At 39.7% G+C, this 22,721-nt stretch overlaps 2 protein-coding genes across 11 annotated transcripts in view; one reads left to right on the top strand and one right to left on the bottom strand.

The window, feature by feature from the left end:
* LOC120897318 (CUGBP Elav-like family member 4) overlaps positions 1-22,721 on the bottom strand; it is a 324,692-nt gene that overhangs the window by 282,493 nt on the left and 19,478 nt on the right. For all 9 annotated transcript variants that reach the window (XM_040302102.1, XM_040302094.1, XM_040302095.1 and 6 more), the window contains exon 2: positions 3,033-3,115. Coding sequence is in view for 8 of the 9 variants with exons in the window: in XM_040302094.1 (XP_040158028.1) it covers positions 3,033-3,115 (83 nt within the window). In the remaining variant the exon portion in view is untranslated. The remainder of the gene's footprint in view (positions 1-3,032; positions 3,116-22,721) is intronic.
* On the top strand, positions 18,306-20,378 carry LOC120897321. Of its 2 annotated transcripts, none has more exons than XM_040302120.1 (5): positions 18,306-18,439; positions 18,799-18,975; positions 19,072-19,353; positions 19,419-19,675; positions 19,834-20,378. In XM_040302120.1, the coding sequence occupies exons 1-5, from the start codon at positions 18,382-18,384 to the stop codon at positions 20,257-20,259; spliced, it is 1,200 nt and encodes a 399-aa protein (XP_040158054.1). In that variant the 5' UTR covers positions 18,306-18,381; the 3' UTR covers positions 20,260-20,378. The 2 variants fall into 2 exon arrangements, with proteins under 2 accessions (XP_040158054.1, XP_040158053.1); XM_040302119.1 differs by lacking the exon at positions 18,306-18,439 and adding an exon at positions 18,510-18,733.

Genomic DNA, 22,721 nt, shown 5'->3' with positions numbered 1-22,721 from the left:
CGCCATGATCCCCCGCAGTGTATGACCTGCGTCACACAATGTACCGTAAGCGCAAGTAAACATTTCAAGAACGCACCATGGGTGTTCAGTGTTCGGGTCCTGCACCCTGTACGTAGAGTCGGGATGTTTAGACAGCAGATGTAAATGGGTCTACCGCCTTCTGCCAGTCAAATTACACCTAGAAGTTAGAAACCAGGCAGCGTGGTGCAAGAAGGCAATACATCGATGAACTTCATGCATGATAGCATGATTGACTTTAGTAATTGGAACAAAGATAGTGCAACGGAGGGGAATGGTATGGAGGGGGACAGGAACAACGGAGGTTAGAAGGCCACTTATGGCAATCAAGAAATGCGTGTAATTTAGCAATAAAATCCCTAATGACTAATCATCGTAGAAGAAGTTGATGTATTGTTCAAAACAGATTACGTGAAATTCAGAAATTTAGTATCTACACGATGTACAAAATTTCATCCACTTCTTGCTTGTAATCGACAAGATATCGTATATAAAAACGTGATAGGCACAACCATACTGCAAAGCCACAAAGAAGCCCAGATAAAATAAATATCTTTGTTGAAGAGGGATTTGCACAACTATGCATGTACTAAAATAATATTGTATGTAATTCATTTCCAAACTCTTATAAGCTTTATTTTGATGTATTTATTCCTGCTGGTCCTGAAACAAAACTACATGGCCCCAAAACCTGCAGCCAACCAGATATTGGAGCTGCTGCATCGATAGATACGGCCAATTACTTTCACTGATACAGAACGGAACATCGAAACTGGTGCACCTTCTTCACGTCCATTAGCCCAGTCGTGCACGGACGTTACACGCATTTTCATCACAACCGCGCCATTGTGCTCACCTTCCCCGCCTCAGTAGACTCTGCAAACAAGTATTAACAACGCGCCGCCACGCCATACAAAGCGTACATGTTTATATGGATGAACACGCATCCGCACGCTCGAATGCACGCTCCATCTTGATCGAATCATATTCTCATAATCTTTCCAGTCAAGTGGAGCATAAACAAACCCCAGAAGCACATGAGCGCATGTACGCCGAGGCCCATCGACTCGCGATGGTCGGTGCGGCCGCTAAAAATAGGACGCATGGAGAGAGGAAAAAAATCCCAACCAACCAACAAAGCGATTTCCCTCGTTGCTTTATTGACCTGATCGGAGAGTTTCATTACAGCGGCTAGTGTTTTTCCGACTCTTAGGTGCTTGCCCGTTCTAGTCCCGGCTTCCTTAGCCGTTACGTCGTGATGGTGAAGGACTCGTAGAGAGACAGAGAGAGAGGGAGATATAGAGTGAGAGAGTCAGTCCACTGCCGCACCGAACGGCACAATAACGATTCACGTGCGTAAAGACGCATCACAATCGATTCCACGCAAAATTGGCACATACACACACTCTCTCCCACATACGCGCAGTCGATGGAGTGAGCTGCTGGTCTTTTTAAAAATACACTCCATAGGCCGGGAGCGAAATTGTACTTGTAAACACCGCACCATATACCATACATGCAGTAGAGACGCAGGAAGGCGATGAAAGTGTAGAACAACGGGTCGGTTCCATTTCCGCTTCTATTTCCTACCCGGAATCGGTTAACGGTTCAACGATTCACGGATGCATCCATGTGTTCGGTGCATTTGCCTGCGATTGCGATCTCGGGCTCCGGCCATCGGTAAGACATCTAAATCATATGGAAGCAGTTCCCCGGTCAGTGACTGTCTTTAAGTGTGTCGCATTTTGCATCTGCTCTCGGTGAACATTACGGTACTGTCATTGCACTTCCGTTATCAAATGTACATTGTATGTATGGATTAGAACACATTTCATTACATTTGTAAAGGTTTACCATACAAGAATGAAATTATATAAAATTTATTTATAATTGATATAAGACTCAACTAATATAAGACTATCTATGGCCTACATAAAAAAACGAATATCTGTAACAATTCCTAATATCTTACTAAATTGTTCAATAAAATGTAGATGTTGTGCGTAACTTGGCTGGTGAGTACCATCAATCAACCTACTCAAAGGTTCAATAAAACCAAATCTATTGATCCAATCAACAAGGCAGCTAGCTTCAGTGCACCTAGTGGAGCCGATGTTTCTTGGTGTCAATTACGCCTCAAGAACAGCGAAACGTAAGCGTGCCACCAGCAAATTAAGCCCTCAAAGCCCTATTCAATTGCCTGTTCAATCGGGAAGCCTACCCCCAACCAGCTTACCAAATACCGGTAGCCGTAGGATAATTTGTTGAATTCCAATTCCAAACCGTACTGGAAAAACGCACACTATCGAAAAGGGCACCGAACGGGATATTGTGTGCTTCGGAGAGCCTCTACGCACTGTGGTCCTTTGTGCTGCTTTGTGGAATGTCTGCCCCACTTCTTGTTCCTTGCACTAAAATGTAGCGCAGCTTGGTTAAGCTGTTGTTTCATTTTATTCCTTTATCGACCATAAAAGTACCTTGCGAAAGGATTGGTGGCGTGCCGGAAGCGGAGTGACATACATTTCTGCGTCGAACGAGTAGCAAAGATGGGAAAGGCCCCAGCTAGTGCCGATAGTAAAATCTATTCACCTCTGCTTCCTCGCTGGAGGTCTCGATAGAGAGAGAAATGTACATTCTTCTCTTTCTTTCGAACAGCTCGGTTTAATCCACCGGTCGGACAATCGTGGCTATATAAATTTAACATCTTCTCTAACGCACCTCCCCAAAAACTAGTGGGCACGGGTTGGAGGCATACTCCGGGGTTTACTTCTGGCAATCGTAAAATGGCACCCAATACTCCATCAGGTCACTCAGGGTGCTCATGGGGTGGTTGCCACGGTAAAAATATCAGCTTTTCTCAGTAGGTGCTCGCCGAAAACACGCGAAGGTGTTGCGCCGGATTTCTTTCGTACTGGGCCGTCTAGCACCTAAATTTATGTAGCAATCGAAATAAAAGCAGGAAACAAAACTAGCATACGGTAGGCACCGCCGTAACAGAGCACAATCAAACTTACCCCAGGTAGTGTCTGCTTCTCATGTAACGCGCCCTGACCGTTAACGGCGCTTTCCGGACTGAAGTACGTCAAAAACGCGCAGCCTGCGGAGAAATGGTAATGAAAGAGGGTAAATATTGAGATATGCTATTCAACAGGGTTTGAGTGTGTATCATTTGTTGACTGTGAGGGCTTAGAACAAAGCTTAAATTATATTTTACAAGCATATTAAAAGAAAGAATATAAGCATATTAAGTTCAAAACAGATCATATTGTTAATGATTAAAACAATCAGGATTAAAATACTTAAAATGTTTAATCAGAGAAAAAATCATGATATATTCCGCTTCAACTATGTTATATTTTCAAAGTTTATAGCTCATTTAACCACTTCATTGAATTTTGAATATCAATTTAGGCATGATAATCCAATATTTTTTTAATGCTCTAATTTAACAAGAAGAATTATCTAAAATATGTAACATACTTATCAATACGTTTATATATTGGTACAATTTTCATTGATTTAATATAAGAACCTTAACATTATTTGTAGAAGCACTTTTTATGTTAGATTATCAGGTATTGGTCCCCTAAATAAATTGCTCCAAATATTCCCTGTTTAGTTTGGATCTATAGCTTGACAAGGGATCCCTTTGCAATGGAGTTGAATGACAAGCATTAATGGTGTCCAGTGGCACCGTAAAACCGCTCTTTTTCTAAACATCGTCACAGCTCCTGGCGTTACGTCGTAGGAATTGGTTGGGTCGTAAAGCATTGTTCGAGACATTTCAGGAAAATCCAAAAACCCGATATATCAGACCTTCACTTTTTGTCAAGCCCCACCAAAACTGCTTCTACATAAACGCCCGAGGGAAAACATTTGGAACAATCCTTTTTCTCTCCCTCTAGTTGCCGCTTCGAGACCCTTTATCACTAAAAAAACACACCCGAACGAATGCTTTCCCGGTCAACACTTTTCAGCGTTTTGAAAGACGGATGCCTGCCTCGCTTACCTCTGCGAGGTTCCCCACTGCACCCTGCGCTGACCGTCCGCCGGCTTTGAACAGCATCATTTAGAGGCTTCAAAAACGGAAAGCATAAAACACAGCAATTAGAGCAAAAAGAAGCCCATAAATTTGGTCGAAATAATAAATTCAAGTCGGCCGCTGGCTTACTGGCCTGGCCGATGCTTTCCGTTCTACTGGTTGAATCGCCAGCAGCATTCCGGTGCCCGGCCCAAGCGACCCTTAAGAAAATAGCGCTTTTCCGCGTTAATACTCGGTGCAAAGTGAAAAATCACCTCCTAAGGCGCTGTCAGCGAAACATCACCCTAATGGCATAATTCTCTGGCACAATTTTCGTGCACAGTTTCAGCTTCCACTCACCAGACCCTCCTTTTGGTGTACAAGCATTCTTTGGGACGCTGCTCGTTTCCGGGGTCAAACACATAAAAGAAAGGCCTGATATAAAATTTATCTAACTTTAGTGGATTTTAGTGATTAAATAAGGAAGAGTTTGTGACATCGTGGCATTAAGGGTTGTTGGAAAGGTTTTTTTAATGTTATTTGCTTTTCCACCGACAACAGCTGATAAAACCGTCGTCTGTTCGCCCCAATTGCTGTAGGATTAAATAAACAAAACTTTCTGCCTGCTAATTAGACGTTAAATTGGTGAAAACGTGAGAGAAAGATAATGGGTTTGCAACAAGGTTGCTACCAGTTTGCTACGATTTAGGACAAGAAAAGTCTTAGCAATCCATTTTTTTCCTTAACCATTGGTAAAGGTTTTCACAATACCAAATAAAAACACATTAGTTTAGCTTAAACTTATAAAAACGACCTAACATAAGCTATGGATGCAACACAGACATGTTTAATAATTATTTGCCCACCAGCCTTGTCCAATACTGTCACTGCAAAAAGTGCATCCAGTTTTCTTCTTTCGACTAATGACACTTTCAACACAGCACTGTTTAAGCCCTTTACGAATCTCTTATGAATTCCCATCATCATGTCTCGCTCCAGGGCAGAGCCTTGAAAAGGATAGGATTGCTTTTCAGTACTCAACTCTTATAAATTACCCTTTTTTGATAAATTATGACCAGATCAACGGAAGACTGAGCGATCCATTGAGGCCGTGATACATCTCATAACCAGTTCCTTGGTAGCAAGAGCCATTAAAGCATGTATGCGAGGAGCAGTAGGGCGGTGAAAATCAACTGAGCTTAAGGGCGGTAGAAGTAGCAATAGTAGCAGCAGCAAAAAAAAAAAAAGATGCAGAACAACTCCTGCTCCAAAAAATGAAACACTGTGCGGACTTGGAGAGAGATAAAAAAGGAACCCAACCAAGGATAATATGTGCATGCAAGGCAGGACGTACAGCAAGCAGAACCATGCCGGATGCACAATGAGCGAAGGCGGCGAGCAGTGCTGTCGAGCTATGGAAACTGGAATGACATGAAGCATAATTTAAAAATAGACCTTGCTTTTCGTTTCAACTTTGAAGCCAAAGTCAACAGAACAGTAGCCAGAAGCGGCCACCAGGATTAAAGTCCCATAATTATACAATCCGTCCGCCTGGACGGGCTCGGTTGAAATCATTTCCTGTATACTACAATGTGAATGAAAAGGTCTCTGGGGCTGTTTGGTTCTAGATGGTTTTTTTTGCATCACCTCTCCCTCATATTTTCCTCTATTATCGCTTATATTTCCCGGACTTCTTTACTTACAACCAATCCTTCCGGTGTAGCCATGTCTGTTGTGTCACGATTCTCTGCTTTTGCTTACTTTTCTCTGTAACAACGGCCAATGGTTGAGAGGACAAAGACGAAGCCCCAGCAGTTTATCAGTCATTAGACTGTAGTCATGAAACAAAAACCATGATCGTATCTATCCTGCCAGTCTTTCTCCTAAGAGTATCTAAAGTTTTGGATAGCTGACTTGGTTCAAAAATGATGTACCGCATAAAAAACAAAAACCATGTTGAACTGGAAACAATCCGAACAGAAGCAAAACCGATGACATACATGACTGTATGAATCGCTGTAGACAGGAACGACTTTGAATGGGAATGGAAAAGGTATGCAACAAAAGCCAGAATTCCTGTTAAAAGTAGAAGAATGGTGTTCTTTACGACGACGAGTGGCAATCAGCAACGATTACCTGTGCTAAATGTTCCGTTTCAAGGGTTAGCGATTAACATTCTTTTGTTGCAGGAAGGCATACGTGCATAAACCAAACAGCTTACATAAATGTCGATTCAAATGGTGTGTGTGTTGGATGTTTTAAATGCGTGTGTGGGAAATAAAAATGTTTGCTTAAAATCCTTTCCTTTTGGTTTACTACTTCTTCAAAACTTAGGTAAATATGTGTAAATATGTTTCAATAAATTTAACACTTTTCGTCATAAATTTTAAACAGTATTTTCACAATGCTTAACATTTTTATTGTACGCAGCAATGTATTTTTTGTTGGGCACAACAACCGTTGTCGGTTAAGGCTTGCTTGTACCATTAGTGGGCTTGGTTTTCAGTGACTTATTGATTGCTGGTATGTTCCTTCGCTAGATAACTAAATCATGTATGCTCTGAATGGTTGCATTATATTATTTATGAATGTAAATTATAAAACCTGCTAAGACAAATACGACGAACTCTTTCTAATATGCAGAAAAACTGACAAATTGTCAACAGTACTTCTTTCATGATACTTCTAAAATTTTTATAAATATCAAAATTATGAATAACAATAATACCTTCTTCCATGATACCATTTTCAATAACATTAGTACTTCAATTGGATAATTCAGACTGTAACACGTTTGGCTTAGGCTATGTACACCCAACATTATTGATTGACCTCTAATAACTGATATTGGGGCCCTTTCCGTTTTAAGTTCGTAGGCTGAAATTTCAGCCTGTCAGCTGTTCGCATTGTATAGCAGTTTTCGAGCAGCTATCTAAGTGGGTATAATATACAGGTGGGCTTATCCCAAGGTGCATGAATTTCGAAGGCTGATTTTTATCGCTTCTGTTCCTGAATGAAGATTTTAAGAATGTTTTGTGTATTCATCAAGCCTTCAAAAAGCTTGTTTGAACAAAAAATTCCCTTTCCCATCCTACCTAAAAGTGATATTCAATTTTGGTTATAAAAAACATGCTATGAGACCACCTGGACTACATACACTTTCATTCTAGATTCCATCACCAGATCTCTTTAATGCACCTTGGAATAAATGTAAACATCACCTTGTTTTGCGTTTATCGTAGCAGGTACTCGAATCTAATTCTATCTTTGAGGCTAGAATAATCTAGACTGAAAATTGCAGGTTAGTTTTGTGTGTGGTTTTGAATGGATAAAACATAATTTCAGCCTCTAACTGTCAAACTCCATACAAAAAACTGACTAGAATCGTGGAAGGGCCGCATTGAACGATTTTAAAACCATATTTACCAATGTTGCTAAGCTACATAGCACTTACTGTAAGCTACATGGTCATTTTGCTAAGAAATCGAGATAGTATGACTGGTGGATTGTATGAATATCATGCATTTTTTTACATTTACTCGTAATTTTTAGAGGTTTTTCAAAATAACGGCTTGATTTTTTGCTTGAGCATAGCTGAAGAGTGTCGAAGAGTGAAGATTTTTTTCCTATAAATTGTCTAAGACATATTTTGTAACACGCTGCCAGTTAGTCAATCCTTGCTATAGGCGAATGGTTCTTACGAGGTTTGAACCCAAGACGGACATGAAATCGAACGACATTACCATGAGTCCGCCCTCTTTTAAAATTAATCTAATAAACTAACGACCAGCTGTAAAAGTGGATCTAATTGTTTAAAATTTTTTGTTAATATTTTCGAATAATAAAACATTCATTCTCCTACAAAAGAAATGGCCGCAATTGTAAATAACTATAATTGCATCAATCAGCTTCATCGCTATCTTTTCCGTTTAACTCAGAAGATAGTTAGTCTCACCGTTCTCGATTTTTCTCAACCTATTCTGTCGATGCTTTTCAATCGATCGTTTTTTTAATCTTATATTGAAAGTGAATCCGATTATCCGGCAGAAAGGAAGTCAAATTCCTATGGGAAATTTGAAATTCTCCGTGGTTTGAAGCCTCGTTTAGTTCATTTTCAACTTGAACCAGACAGATAGATACACACACACACACACACACATATGCAGACTTTGGCCTTTATCGACTAGACAACTAAATTATTTCTTCACTTCTCAAACCCAGCAAACTAGCCTAAAAGCACCGTTTAAAGCGAACGAATCAAATCTAGCTACCCTTACTGTCTGTGGTTGAACGTGGAGGAAATTTCAAAACTGCACCGGACACTTACTTTTTATATTGGGATATATATACATGCGAGTGTGAGCGTGTGTTCGTTATGAAAGGCTAACATTTGGTTAAAGTTCAAATATTGACGAAGCCGTTTTTGTCCTATGTTTTACTCCGTTTTGACCATTCAAAATAATACCGCTTTAAACGGACGTTGCTTTCCTTCTCTTTATGCAACCAGTTTGCCCACTGCTAGAGCTTGCATGCTTTAACATCTGACCAAAGGTGCTCCATACCAAGAAGGGAAGTAAGCATTTCGCTTTGCCACTCTTAATATTCTGGATTCACTTTTTGTACTTCCTTTTCCTTCACGTGCTATTGTTTCGATTTTCAGGCACTTTTTACCGGTTATGACGATGTTTTCCCTTCTTGGTTTTGTGTGTGTGTGTTTCATGCCTCTTTATATGTTTTGTTTTACTCTTTACAGTTTCAAGCACTGTCTGGAAGCGAACCAGCTAGCCACAGGTTAGCGTTTTACCCAGCTGCTTCATTGTTATTTGCAGTGGCAGAATGTACAAATCATTGCCCAGTTCACCTGTGTAAGCATAGGATACTAACCTACGTTCAGCACGTAAAACAAAACTAAAACAAAACAGTTCCTCGCTACGCTTTCGTTCATAACGGCATGCAACTCCAAACGCCACAAACATTTTCTCTGTTGGCAAGTACTTTCCGACCACAGCGCACAACATTGCTTCGTGCTGTATCGTTTGCTCCACCACAAACGATCCGCACAAAAATGAACCTAATTGAAAGATAAGAAACAATTTTCCCAACCAAACATTCGGGTGCACGCGAAAGTGAAGTCTATTTGCAAATTTATGTCTGCTTTTAACATCGTTCAAAGCCAGCGCCGTACGCCGGCACCGTTCGACGTTTTTGAGCGTTGATAGATCTTTCCTCGAGCTAGCAAGTTCACTTAGGGGGAGAAGATGTTTATTTCGAACATTCTTATCCAATTCAGCTTAGCAGTCCGACAGGCGCGTATGCACAACCGACTCCATTTGATTTATTGACAGAATTTATCCAATTTTATGAATGCTTCCTTAAATCTCGATAATCGACCCTACCTTTTTTGGGTCGTTTTACTCCCCTTTGCCTCGTCCACAAGTGCAAAAAAAACGTGCCACGTTCGGATGAAGGAACCGTACGAAACCCTTTCTGATATAGTATGGATTTGGTCGGCTTCTCCATCCTGGCTTAGGACAAATATGCGGCCCCAAAGCTACCCATCGAGATGCCATAATCGCAAATGGTCAGCGGCCTCGAGTCGAACCTTAATTTCCAATTCGTTGATTTATAGTTTACGCTGAATGGTTTCTACAGGTTATAAATAATCTTTAATTTAGCCTAAAACGTACCTCGATAAATCAAACTCTTCGGTGTGAACTTGCTATCAAATCGTTCTGTTTCTCGGTTGCCTTTTCCTTCAACATTAGCAGGGTAGAGTACGGTAGGGAAAAACAATCGACGGCAATGGCCGTTGCAGACGGGAAGGTACGCTTTGCATGTTTCGGACGTTTCGACACAGAAGATTGCCCAAAAGGTGCCAGAAACTGGACAATCCAGCACTAACAACTGTGACTTACAATAACAACAAAAACACTCATATCTAGCTCACACTCCAGCATACGCCATGCCAAGGTGCCATTACGACAATGGGCTGCACTCAGAAGCTAGGAGTGTGCGTGTAACGGCCGCTTCTTTAGCTGCGGTGGGTGGGCAAGCGCCGTTCGAAACCGGTACACATAAACAATGACTGACCATAAGGCATAATGCCAGACAAATGACTCCATCAACCATTCGAACGACGCACTTTTTACCGATTATGGGATCTGCCAATGTCGGGATTGCCGGAAATCGATGGCCACACGCAACACAAAGGGGAGGCGAAATAAACAAAGAAAGGAAACACATCAAGCAGATAGCACGAAGCACCGGAAGCCCTTCTTTTCTTTGGCTATCCCTGCACGACCGACTTGTCCGTCAAAGGAGGGGCTCGGAGTAATATGTTCTGTTTGGCATCGCATCCACCCTAAGCACACAACTGGTTGGTAGGCTTTTCCGCGACGAGCTACGTTAAACGCAATGCCAAACGGTAGAGGAAAAAAAACAATCGATACAATCGAAGATATTTCTGAGTAAAAAGCACTCGAGTAGATTTCCCAAGCCCTTTTGTTTTTCGGTTGTATGCCGGTTGTAGAGGTTCGTCCTGTATATAAAAACTCAGCCTCTAGTATGGGAGAGCTGAATGTCTGTTGGAAAAAAGGATGTGTGCAATAAACGAAATGAAGGAAAACATCCCTCCGCTTTGTGGAGTTGGTCTAAATGGGCTGATGATCGCGTGCTGGCACAAAGCGGAGAAAGGGAGCGTGTTCGTTTGTGGTTTGGCTTTTGTTTTCCCATCCCAACAACTAACAATTCTACCTGCACTAATGGGCCGGCAGAATGAATGGCTTTGTCTTGTGCAAAAAAAAATCAAAAGCAACTTCCACAGGTTTGTGGTTAAGTATTGCTCATTAATTTATGCCATTGCCCTATAGTTATTCGTTATCACTCGTTTTCATCGTAGTGATGTGCCAAAATCTGTTATTTCTGTGTTTTGTACTGTCAAACAATGAGATGACCACATGCATTGAGAATCCATATTCGTTATCAAAGCATATTCTTTTGCATTCATGGGTATAAGCAATTTCCTTTGAACTTTGTGAACACAATATGAACTTTTTTCGATATTATAAATTAAATATCAAGCATATAAAAATGATGAAATGAAATTAAAAACAGCAAGTAATATTCAATTTTCTTGGTATAGATCGCTTGTAACGTGATTGTATAGGTTCACTGCGTTTTTTATTGCTACCTATAACTTCTGAGTTTTGAATTACTGGTAAGAGTTTTGCTAATTATTAAAAAATTATGACTTTATTTTTATTTCGGCATCCATCCATCAATGATGTAATGCTCATAGAAAAGTTTGAATTTTGCTAAAGATTTTGGTGCTCCAAGCTGGAGCTTTTGTTGCGTAACACAATATACAAGATACAAAAATAATTAAAATGAATTTTTTTTAATCTGAAGAAAGCGAATCATGTAATTCACAAAAATTATTCTTTCCAACAACAACAATCCTAAATACAAAAAAAAGTTTAAAAATTCAACTTGGCAGGGCTAGCTAAACTGTTCCAACAATGAAGAAAGAAAACGAATTCGAACCCATTACAAAACTACAAGAGTACCTATTGTACTCTGTACATAAATTTCAAATCAATAAAAACTTGTATACTACTACTACTACTACAAAAATTATTCAAAATTGTCTCCTTAAGCATCGACAACCGTCTTAGTCTTTTAAAATATTTTCAAAGCGCTGATTTACAAATCATTTCAAGCTTGAAACTAAACTCAATCAACGTGTTTGAGTAATAGAACAAATAATAACACTTCTATTCGAAAAATCGTAGTATTCATTTAAAATTTCTGTTCATTTCTGTCGAATGAAAAAATACTCCAAACCGACTTATGCATCGTTACCTCTTATGTATCCGTATCTGTTTTTGCAAAATAATCTAATGTACACTTGCCATCGAGTTTTTGGCTCTCAATCTAATTCCGTTTAGCTCAAATCTCTTCACTCAATGCCACGAAACTGTTTACGTTGGCTCAAATTCAACCACAGTCTACCCTTTACGATGATTGACTGACGTTGAACGATAATGTCCACTGGGTTTTTTCATCGTCCAACACGCGGCTAAATACATACAAGTGTGAAAGATGTGGATTGAAAGAGGGACACTGCACAAGAAATCCACATCCTCATGGCAGCGCTTGCTACTGAAATGCGCACTGGAGCAGGGGAACGATTCATTTCGCAACACATTTTCGTACTCGTTACGCGACCATCAAGTTGAGTGAAAATCCCCTTTCCGGAAAGTTTATTGAATAAAACGAAAATATTGCATTTCATTCAAATCAGGTCACGGCGCATCTCATCGTTCCAGCTTGATGGGTGTACGAGATGGAGACAGGGAAGGCCTGCGTCCTGGTGACGATGATGATGATTTTATTACACCAGAAATAGGTGCCCTACTCTTGACGACTTCGCCTTTCGTTCTCGCCGCTTTTCCCTGCGCGCTCGTGTCGTTGCAGAATGGCCTATGATGCCTAATATAAGCACTTGACAACTCTCACCCTACTCGTCCCCCCGCTCCCGGCACGACTAGCTGAAAGGAAGTCAAACAGGGAGTAGGCAGATCGACGTTGATGTCACACATTCAATCTGCTGCTCTCAACTTTACGTCAAGCGAGGTCCGGAATTGACAATCTATATCGAAGTTCGTAAAGTATGTGCGCCACGATATCGGCTCGGATCGTGTTCGCTGGGTTGCATCGTGAAATGGCAGCATCAATGGAGGGATTCATTCTTTCACAGCTCCAAACCATTCCCGCTCAAACGTGCGATGGAAAACTTACCTCACCAGAGACACGTTCCGGAAGGGACGTGGCAAGCATCGCCGCAAACTGTGCGCACCACACATGTATGGCCCCATTCTCGTGGGAAGATTATTTACTCCGCAAATACTTTTATCATGCATAAACATTTTATGAATACCAATCAGATATTTACTTTGGCTTTTCTTCTGTATGGTGTGTAAGTTTGTGCGTGTGTGTGTGTGTGTGTGAGTGTGTGTGTGTGCCCCACATGGCTACCTTCGCTTTGTTCGCTTCCACCACAAACTGCACAGGAGCGGAGGTAAACTGGAAGGTAGTTTGATGGCTTTCCTTTACATGCGGCACGTTGGTTGCCCTTCCTCCGAAGAGGCCACGCGAAGAAGTTTTGATTACCACGAATTTCCTACACTCGAGTACGGTGGGTCGACTTAACGGCTCAACGCGTCGTGACATGGGGCTGATGAAAGTCTTTGCCAATTTCTCGCCATTCTTACAAACACCCGTTTTGCGGAGTACACGGTGCCCGCAAGCTTCCTAGCAGACAGGCCGTAAAACCTCCCTGCCACATACCGTTTAAGCTTCTTGACGACCAAAAAGCCTGCCCGTGTGTGGGGGCGCTCACGCGGGCCCAGCGGGAAGGAAAAATCCTCGCTCCAACCGAACATAAAGCAAGCTTAAGCATACTGGTGATGTAAATGGTCTTATCGGTGGATCTTCCTAAATGCGAAACAAAAGAATGTAAAATTTATGTGCTCCACGCTGCATCATCAAACTACACACACACATGTGCTGGAAGGTTGCAGAACGCTGCTATTCTGTGGAGAAGACAAATCTATAGGTGAGATGGAGATTTGGGCAAAGTGAACGGAAGATAGTTTGAATGAAGGATACAACAGAGAGGTAAAAACATTTATGATTTTTTACGGTGCCGTTTAGGATCTATATGATTCTTTTTTGTCCATGTATTGTAACATAGGTACATAGAAAACAATACAAATTTACACATTTTTTGTAATTTAATTTAAAAAAATTATAGAAAAGTTCAACATAAATCAAACGAATCATTTTAGAAGAATGTACATCACACATTCGTATTAAAAATCAATATTTGTTTCGAATAAACCGCCATCGTATTTCAAATAAAAACATTGATTATGAGTGAAATTATTACATTAAATGACAAATAACATTCCCCAAATTGATAAAAACAAAAAAAAAAGATTCGCCGTTTCTCGGATGAGCGATGGGAAGGGATGGGATTTGTTTCCGTGGGATGAGAATGCAGTCGGGTGCAGTTTTTTTATGCGAAGGTGACTTACGTATAGAAACAAAAGGAAAATTTTTATTTCTTCAAATATTTTTTCTGCAGTGCAATTCGAAAATGATAGGATTAGGTTAGCTATAGTAAGAGAACTCTTTTTTTCTTATGGGAGTTTCAACTTCATGAATCGCAATAAAAAATTCTTTCAAGTCTCATTACCATATATTTTATACCTAATTCAATAACTAGAGTATATCAATAAATGTATTAATTTTCTCTTTTAACGATGCTCTAAACAAAACCTTTGTAACAGCGTATGTACCAATATTGTACGTAAAAACTTTTTATCATCATGGAAATTCACATTTTACAGTGCATAAACTATTCTTGCGAACAACATCAAACTCTGCCAACATTTCAATAATAAGCAAAATATTACAATCTTCGTGCCTTTGAGACGACACAAGACGATGCGTTCCTTCACCCCTGCAAAAATGTACGTCCACGGATGGAAACTCATTCGACGTGCTCATGTTACACGTTACAACAGCGTATCGGCGAGATGTCTTCCAGACTCAAAGCGCTTGTTGTTTCACCCAAAACCTCCCATACTACCATCTGCCATCAAACGGAAAACTTCCTGCTTTTCCGACGTAATATGCCCTTGGTTGTTCCGAAACCTTGCGCGGTTCCGTGACCCCCGCCCGCAGACTGCCTCTGGTCAGACCACACCCAGCAAAGATCTTTATTTTCATTCTTCCCATTTTCGTATGCTTTATGTCAACAAAGTACCAAAATTCCGAAAACGATATCCCATCCCCCTACGATGCTCGGGGTTGGTGGTCTCGTTCCAATCTTTCCCTTCGTTGTCATTCACGAAAGGAGCAGAGGGAGGGACGAAATAGCAGCGAACTTTTTGTACCGTGTGCGGCAAGTGAAAATTCTAAAATAATTTTACGAGCCTATAAAACACGGCAGTATTTCAAAATATGGACCAATATTTGGAAGCCAGCCTGGGGGCGCATGAAGGCAATGGCAAACCGCGGAAACGCAAGATGCCAGTCGCAAAGGAACACGAAGTATTAAAAAGTTATATGCCGCACATTTCGGTGGCCCCAGTTCTGCCGCCGCCTACTGCTAATATCAATTTCAAATATTACTTCATGTTTTCATACGTACATCGCGGTGCACCGGAGCGTACTTGTGCGGCGAGGGAATGGGAACGACCGAACCGAAGCCCAGCCGCTGGTCAGTTCTGTCCGAACTGGTTTGCTCTTGCTACTTGGGGTCGGTTTTTCATTTTACCAACCAGACGAACGGGCTTGATACGACGACCACTACACCACGCTACCACGCCTGGGAAATTCGTCCATACCGAGCAGCTGGCACAACCGGTTCACTTACCAATACATAGGCACACGCGTTAATACGCCGTGGTGGAAAATGTGAAATCAATCTTGCTGTTTGATTGTGTGGGTATCGCCGAGAAACTACCAGCTCGCAAGAAGGTCGATCAACGGTTTCATACTAAAACCCATGGGTTGGGAGATAGAATGATACTGAACCGTTTGCGAAAACGGCGGAATTCGTTTCCTCCCATCCGAGCACTATTGCTGTATAGTACGCTGAGTAAACAGAGTAAGAGTGTAAAAGATTCGACCGCTGAATCGAACCATTTTGCAATAACCTCACCGAGAGCTGGTGGACTATGGTTCCGCAATTCAATTCAATACCAATAAACCGAAGCAGTAGAATACTATACTAGCTATATTTATCGTAAAAAGAAAAAAAAATTGTCGAATTTGGAACGGTATATTTTTAATGTTCAGGAGGATCCTTCATGAACGTGTATAATTTTTACAGTGACTATGATGTCAAAATGTAAAAATAGTGTGTAATTTTTTCTCTAAACTTTTAAGATCAATCCGGCATTGAGAACCAAATGTTATAGCAACTTGTATGTTTTTACCAACACCAAAATATCACATAAAGATAGAATTGGCAAGAAGGTGCAAGTATGGCCGATCTCGTGATACTGTCGACAACTCATACGACTAAACAACCCATCATGAGTTCAAGCCCCGAATGAACCGTGCTCATATACGTACGACTGACTATACTGCTATGGAAATCAAAAAGTCTTTCAAAGCTAAGCCCATTTGTGGTACAGGCATGTCTCGCGCGACAACGATTATTGTGCCAAAGAAGAAGAAGGCTGTTAGTTTGGCATCAATTTTGAATAAAAAGTCTGATTTGAAATTTTTGAAGGCGTTGAGAATAGTATCTATGAAATTTTATATTCGTTTTTGGTAAGCTATATGGCACAGCTAAAAACGAATGGTTATCTTTAACTATTTCTGTTCAGCAAACGGTTGTACTAATTTTAGTTTGTTTAGATAATCAATTAGATTGATTAAATGATATACATTAAATTAGAATAATAAGTTCAAACGATCAAATTTAAGCTGAAGCCAGGTAAGCAATAGCAGCGACTAAATTATGTTTAATCCAAATAAAAAATTGCCAAAAATCATCACCACTTTTTTCCATCTCGCTAATTTTTTTATTTTTTTATAAAAAAAATAAACATAGTCTTTCAATGGTTACTTAACCCTAAATAATCAACAAATTGATCGAGTTTATGGATTTTTTTCAATGTTTTAAATTGTTTATCAAATACATTAAAATACTCTACATTTACATTATCTTCTTATAAATAAAAACGCATGTTTGTATTTCCGTTTGTTTGTATGTAGTTATGCAGCTACAAGGTTGATACGAATCAAATTTGTCAAATAGCTAGTTTGTAGTTCAGGGTATTATTTTTAGAGCTATTTTTACTCCCGCACCCTTCCATTTCCCTTTTATATAGTTTCCTCAAGAAATAGCGTTATTGGGGGCCTTCACGATTCTAGTTAGTTTTTTGTATGGAGTTTGACAGTTGGAGGTTGAAATCATGTAAACAATCCATACAAAACCACACAAAAAACTAAACTGCAATTTTCAGTCTAGAAAATTCAAGCCAAAAAGCTAGAATTAGATTTGAGTACCTGCTCGAAAACACGGTGTTGTTTACATTTATCCCAAGGTGCATTAAAGTAGTAAAGTAATTCATAGTCAAGCCTATGAGCAGCTCATGCAGCTCTAGACACATATGGTTGTTACAATAGATTTGAAAACAAACCAAAATTTTGGGATATTTTAACAAATTTTGGAATTGATATTGTATTATTCAGATTTTTTATGTTGAAGAAAAGTTTACTAACGTTTTGGAAATCTAATTAGTTTATTCAACGTTCAGTTTAATTTTTTTTTATTATTCATTTTAGGCGGCTTTGCCATGTTGTTTTTGTATTTTAATGAACAAAAAGCTGTTGTGTAAATAACAATTGGCTGATGTGGTCCACAAAAAACGTAAAGTTAATGGTGGTAGGAAAGGGAGAAGGGGGGGGGGGCTAGGCTGTCGTCAAACGTTACTATTTGTTTGCAAAACAAATGGTATTTATTAGACGATGGTTTAATGAAAAAGGTTTCTGACTATGTCGATACCAGAAGCGCTGCAATTAGCTATGAAGTTTCACGATATATCACCACAATTACGTTGATTTGTGGTTTAAAAAAAGCCACAATGTTATTTTTTAGTATGAGCTACCTAAAGAAGAAGAAATTGCAAGTATACAGTTGTTGATATTTTTTCAGCAGTTATTTTTGTTACATGCTTTTTACTGAATCGCTTTTAAAATAAACCTTTTACAATAGACCACGTCCATGGCAACCTATTCCGAGTGCAGCAACTGCACTCATTCTACCTGTTTTCCCCGTTAATGGCGCACTCTTTGTACGTTAAGTAGCGCCCAGTATCGTTTGAAGATCGTTTATGCAGTAGCAACATCTGCGTTAAACAGCCCAACATGTAGCAGTAAAGGTGCGAACACAACAAAAAACATTCCCGAGCAATTAAAGTGATGATTATTTGCTGAGACACTTGCGCTCGGACCAGTAGATGGCTTTGTTGACGCTAAAATGTGACACAAGCACCACCAGTCGGCTGCTACATAGATGGTAAACGGGTGTGATTTCATCGTGCAACTTCTAGCGGCTGACAGCATTTCAGTGGTGTTGTGTTTTATATATGCAAGCAAACACAGACACACACACAGGCGCATAGACCAAGACAACAAAGCAATGCTTGGCTGCGTATCTGCCTACTTGCCTGGACTGCTAGCAATCGGCGTGTAAACAGTCACTTGTTGGGACTTGCCCAGAACGCTAGAACACCCCGCACAGCGCGGTCACGAGTGAGATGTTCTTACCCATCGTTGTGATAACGTTATCTGCGCTTTTGCACGGTGCTACCGCCAGTGAGTAAGAAAATAGGGAACACACGTAATGCTGCTACGACTGTGTTCGCGCAACTGTAAGGTGACTGTTCGTTAGCAGCACGCATTCAGTACCACGGCCTAAGGTTTAGTCTAATTTATTTTAATCTAGCCACAAGCTGGATTATTCAGTAGGGTAAAATTATTAATCAATTCAAACACCGGGAGTACTAGTCCCTGGGTAGGGCTTTGTTAACAAGCGTGCTTACATGCGCCCGGAGAACATACAGTTGTCAACATCAGGAATTGACATTCGCCGACTAATTGGGCATTCCCGTAACGATTTGCGCGTTGTGTGCAGTGTGCTGTACGATGATAGTGATTTGGTTGGCAATTTGCAGGATGTCGCGTGTACTTGAACGGGAATCTCACCCAACCCCACCCGCCATTGTTTATAAAGCAGTCCGGCAACAACCAGCAGTATGACCTTTTGCAGCCTACGGGACCGTTTTTAGAATGGCGTCAGGCGGATTCAATTATATTTGCATGTTCGCCAGCTAAAAACGTTCTCAACAACAGTAAGTTTTCTAATAGTTCCATTTTTACTAGTAAAAACATGTCATCAAAGTTTATAATAATATTTTTATTCCTTTTCAATGGATTTATCGTAACAGCTCGCAACGGAAAAGCAACTTTTTCATGCTTCGAAGGACAAGACTTAACTCTAAACGACAATTTAAATCGAATCGCTTTCAATGAAATCAGTTGTAGCTCAGCCGTTTCGGGAGCAATAAAACCTTCGAATGTGTCCTGTGGCAATAAAGCAGGTCGGCTGTACAACATAGGCTTCGAAGTGGAAGGCACAGAATTCATCAACTACTTTCAAGTGTGCTACGATTTAACGAAATCGTCCGCTCTCTACAGTCAGCATCAAATTCTGGGGAAAGTTATAAGCCGTGAGTGTTAATAGGAGCATTGTAACAGGGAGCTCATTTCATTGTGATTCATTTTCTTAACTCAGAAGCACAAATCAACAACAACCGACCATCGTTCAAACTTGGTGGATTAAAATCGACCGTGCGCTTAGCTTCCGTTTACACTCAAAGACATCAGCTAGAGCACTTTTCCACAATTCTTGGCTCGGCGGAGCATGCCAGCAAGTTTATTGATTCAACCTCGTATCTGGCCAAGGGTCATCTGACGCCAGATGGTGACGCAGTGCTTGATAGTTGGGCTGGAGCAACTTACTTCTTTATAAATGCTGTTCCGGAATGGCAGGTAAGTGGATGTCTTGTTGAACTCAGCGAATAAACGAAACTGTCGTCGCTCGCTTGACCTTGGCTTTATCCGACATGTTTGACAACATGTTCTACTGCCTTCATTACATTTGCTAAGAATGCTACTGTTTTTTGTCTTCTTATTTGTGTTTGGTACAGGTTGTAAACGGTGGCAACTGGTTGCGTGTAGAGAATGCAGCACGTAAAGTGGCTACACAGTTGAATGATACCGTAGACGTATACAGCGGTGTGTACGACGTCCTCCAGCTGCCGAACAAGAAAGGTAATCTGGTTTCGTTGAGTTTGGGCGATGACGGTGTTGTACCAGTTCCAAAATGGCTATGGAAGGTAGTAGTTCATCGGCCCAGCAATAAGGGTATTGTCCTCATCACACTAAACAATCCATTTGCCACCAGCGCAGAAACTTTATGCGAAGACATATGCTCACGGTATGGCTGGAATCAGAAAGAATTTCAGGATTTACGGAAAGGGTTCACGTACTGTTGCAGTGTATCCGAAGCTCAGAAATCAATCACTCTGATTTCCAAGTCAATAAAATGTAACAGTGTTCTGGCTTTGAGATAGCAATAGTGGCAATGAATATCAATATCAATGACACTATTTCAGGAAAGTTTCTCTTTTGATGATGTAATGAACATGTCAAACAATTATATTTAATGTTTAAAATAAAGAAGTTTAAAATAGTCTTTAAATCTACAAACAAACAACAAAGTTTTTTTATATTTTTATGCATCAATCAAAACAAATCGAAAGCTACAATAAGATCAGTTTCAGTAGATTATTTTATAACTTCGATGATTAGTTCATAATTTACAAAGCTTGAAATATTCTTTACACACATTTTGATTAAAGCCTTTAACATATACTAACAATGTGTATGTTATTTTTGAAACTTTTTAATATCAAAGTACTACTAACGATAAAGTAGACTCACTATTTGAAGTTTTGCTGAAGCTACCATAATTCAAGAATGAAACAGATGATGTGTGTAATATGAAGTATGATTAATATGAAATCAATATAATTCATTATATAAGTCATAATTCATTAGCATAGTTTCATCTTGTACGCTTCTGCATCATTTTGCTACACCTACACTGATCGGTCCATTACACATACTACAATCTACATCACATTGTGCTTGTCTTTCCCTAAACTACATCACATCAAAGACACAATACGCTAACGAATGTTAAGGATCGGCCCACAAACCTCTCTAGAGATCAAATCAAACAGAGCCCACAGCAAGGATCGTAAAACGGGTACTCATAATATAACTTCAATACTGAAATTTGAAAATCAGACAACAGACACAAAATTTACATTCAAATTAGCTGCGGTCCCAACTGAGTTGGGATAAAGTTTACGCAAGCAAAAATAAAATATGCGTCAAGGTTTGTATTTTTATTTCCATCCAATTTTTTCTCTCTTCTGGTTGCGTTGAGTTTCACTTTTTTTATTCTTTTTAGTTTTTGTGGTTGCCTCACAGCCATAGGCCTTGCATTTTGCTGCCCTGCAAAGCTGTTCTTAGCTTTTATCGTACTGACGTAGACGGTTTCTATCTTCAGTTACTGCAGCAGGCAGTTTCATTCGATTTGATAAGGAACTGTAGAGTGTTGGCAAGCTTTTTTGACAGAACCCATGAGCTGGTTAGTAAGTAGTAAGGCGCTAAGCAGCTAAACGAAATGGAGCCCTTTGCACTTGGTTTCGTTTATAAATTTTATGATAATATTCTACCAGTACTTGCTACAGGCGTTTAAATAACCGCAAAAGACAACGCCCTTGTTGAGCTGTTTGTTTTATATCATTTGATGTTATGTAGGAAATATTCCATCTTTCTGGCACATATATCAAATAAAAAGGGGTTAATTATTGGAGGATTTTGGTTAAAGATATTGATATGGTTATCAATTATAAATTGATAACAATCGAATTTAATAGAACCAAATAAACTAAAACTCATTTCTCCCTTCCTATTAGTTCTCACTTGCAAGCTTAGACACGACGATGAAAACTGATAGGTAATCTCTTTGTTACATTGTTATCATACATCAAGTTGTATCTTAAAACCTACATAAGCTAGAAAAAAGCTATAACTTAGAATTTGTTTAATTTATTTTTTATTGGACTGAAGGATGAAACTCTATACCTTTATAACTCAAATTACGGACAGCTTCAACCTCCCGACATTCACGAGGTTTTTAATGAATTTCTTGATATCCAGTCCCTGTTCATGCTCCTTTTTATTTTTAAAATGGCTAGCATGATGTACTCAAATCGATAAAAATGTGTCTGACATTTAGAAACGAATGCTCTTACGCCACGGTAAATAAATATTTTCTCTCGGTCGGTCAAATCAGCATTCTTAGCAGTTTTAGTTCAAACCAACTATAGTGTAATTTCAACTTCTATTAATGTGGTTCAGATGGATTGAAGTGCATCAAAATTGATTCTATGAAAAGTTATTAGTGTGATAACAACATTGCTCTTACATATTGTGCTCAGAATTTCATTTAAACACTTATTTAATTCGTTATTAATTGCATAAAAATATCGTTCCGTCCTTTGGAGCTATATGGTACGAATATGCTTCAAAATTATAGTTATTAAACTTTTTATGTATTAGAATCCTCAAAATACAACATGCTATTTGCCTGGTATTTAAATGAATAAACACAATATTATCATAATTACAAAATAACAAATATGTAAAGCACTTCAGTGGATTAACGGGTGACGTTTGGTATCAACGCGTGATGTACTACCAACCCAGATTATATAATCTTATTTTACGGACACGTTATACATACTGCCTTTCAGATGAACAATTCACTCAAACGAAAACATCATAACTATCTTCCACCAGCAGCTTCAAGCTGCCCATAAGCAAAACTTGCACCGGAATCCTGACTCATGACGAAGACAGCATTTCCGGCGTTCAACAGAGGAATGGTTTTTCGATTCAGCTTGATAGGAAACTAGCTGTCCGCTTTCAGCCTGCCGCGAATAGCGATCGGATTGCTGTG

This window comes from Anopheles arabiensis, chromosome 2 (assembly GCF_016920715.1).
Source record: "Anopheles arabiensis isolate DONGOLA chromosome 2, AaraD3, whole genome shotgun sequence".
Classification (NCBI taxonomy): domain Eukaryota; kingdom Metazoa; phylum Arthropoda; class Insecta; order Diptera; family Culicidae; genus Anopheles; species Anopheles arabiensis.
Note: the sequence above shows the minus strand (reverse complement) of the source record. Positions and strands in the feature narration are given on the sequence as shown.

Bases quoted from the DNA above. Each gene is read 5' to 3' on its own strand.
- LOC120897321 (XM_040302119.1), top strand. From the start codon at position 18,667: ATGCGCCCGGAGAACATACAGTTGTCAACATCAGGAATTGACATTCGC. The intron at 18,734-18,798 runs GTAACGATTTGC...GGCAATTTGCAG, and splicing joins CCGACTAATTGGGCATTCCC to GATGTCGCGTGTACTTGAAC. The intron at 19,676-19,833 runs GTAAGTGGATGT...TGTTTGGTACAG, and splicing joins ATGCTGTTCCGGAATGGCAG to GTTGTAAACGGTGGCAACTG.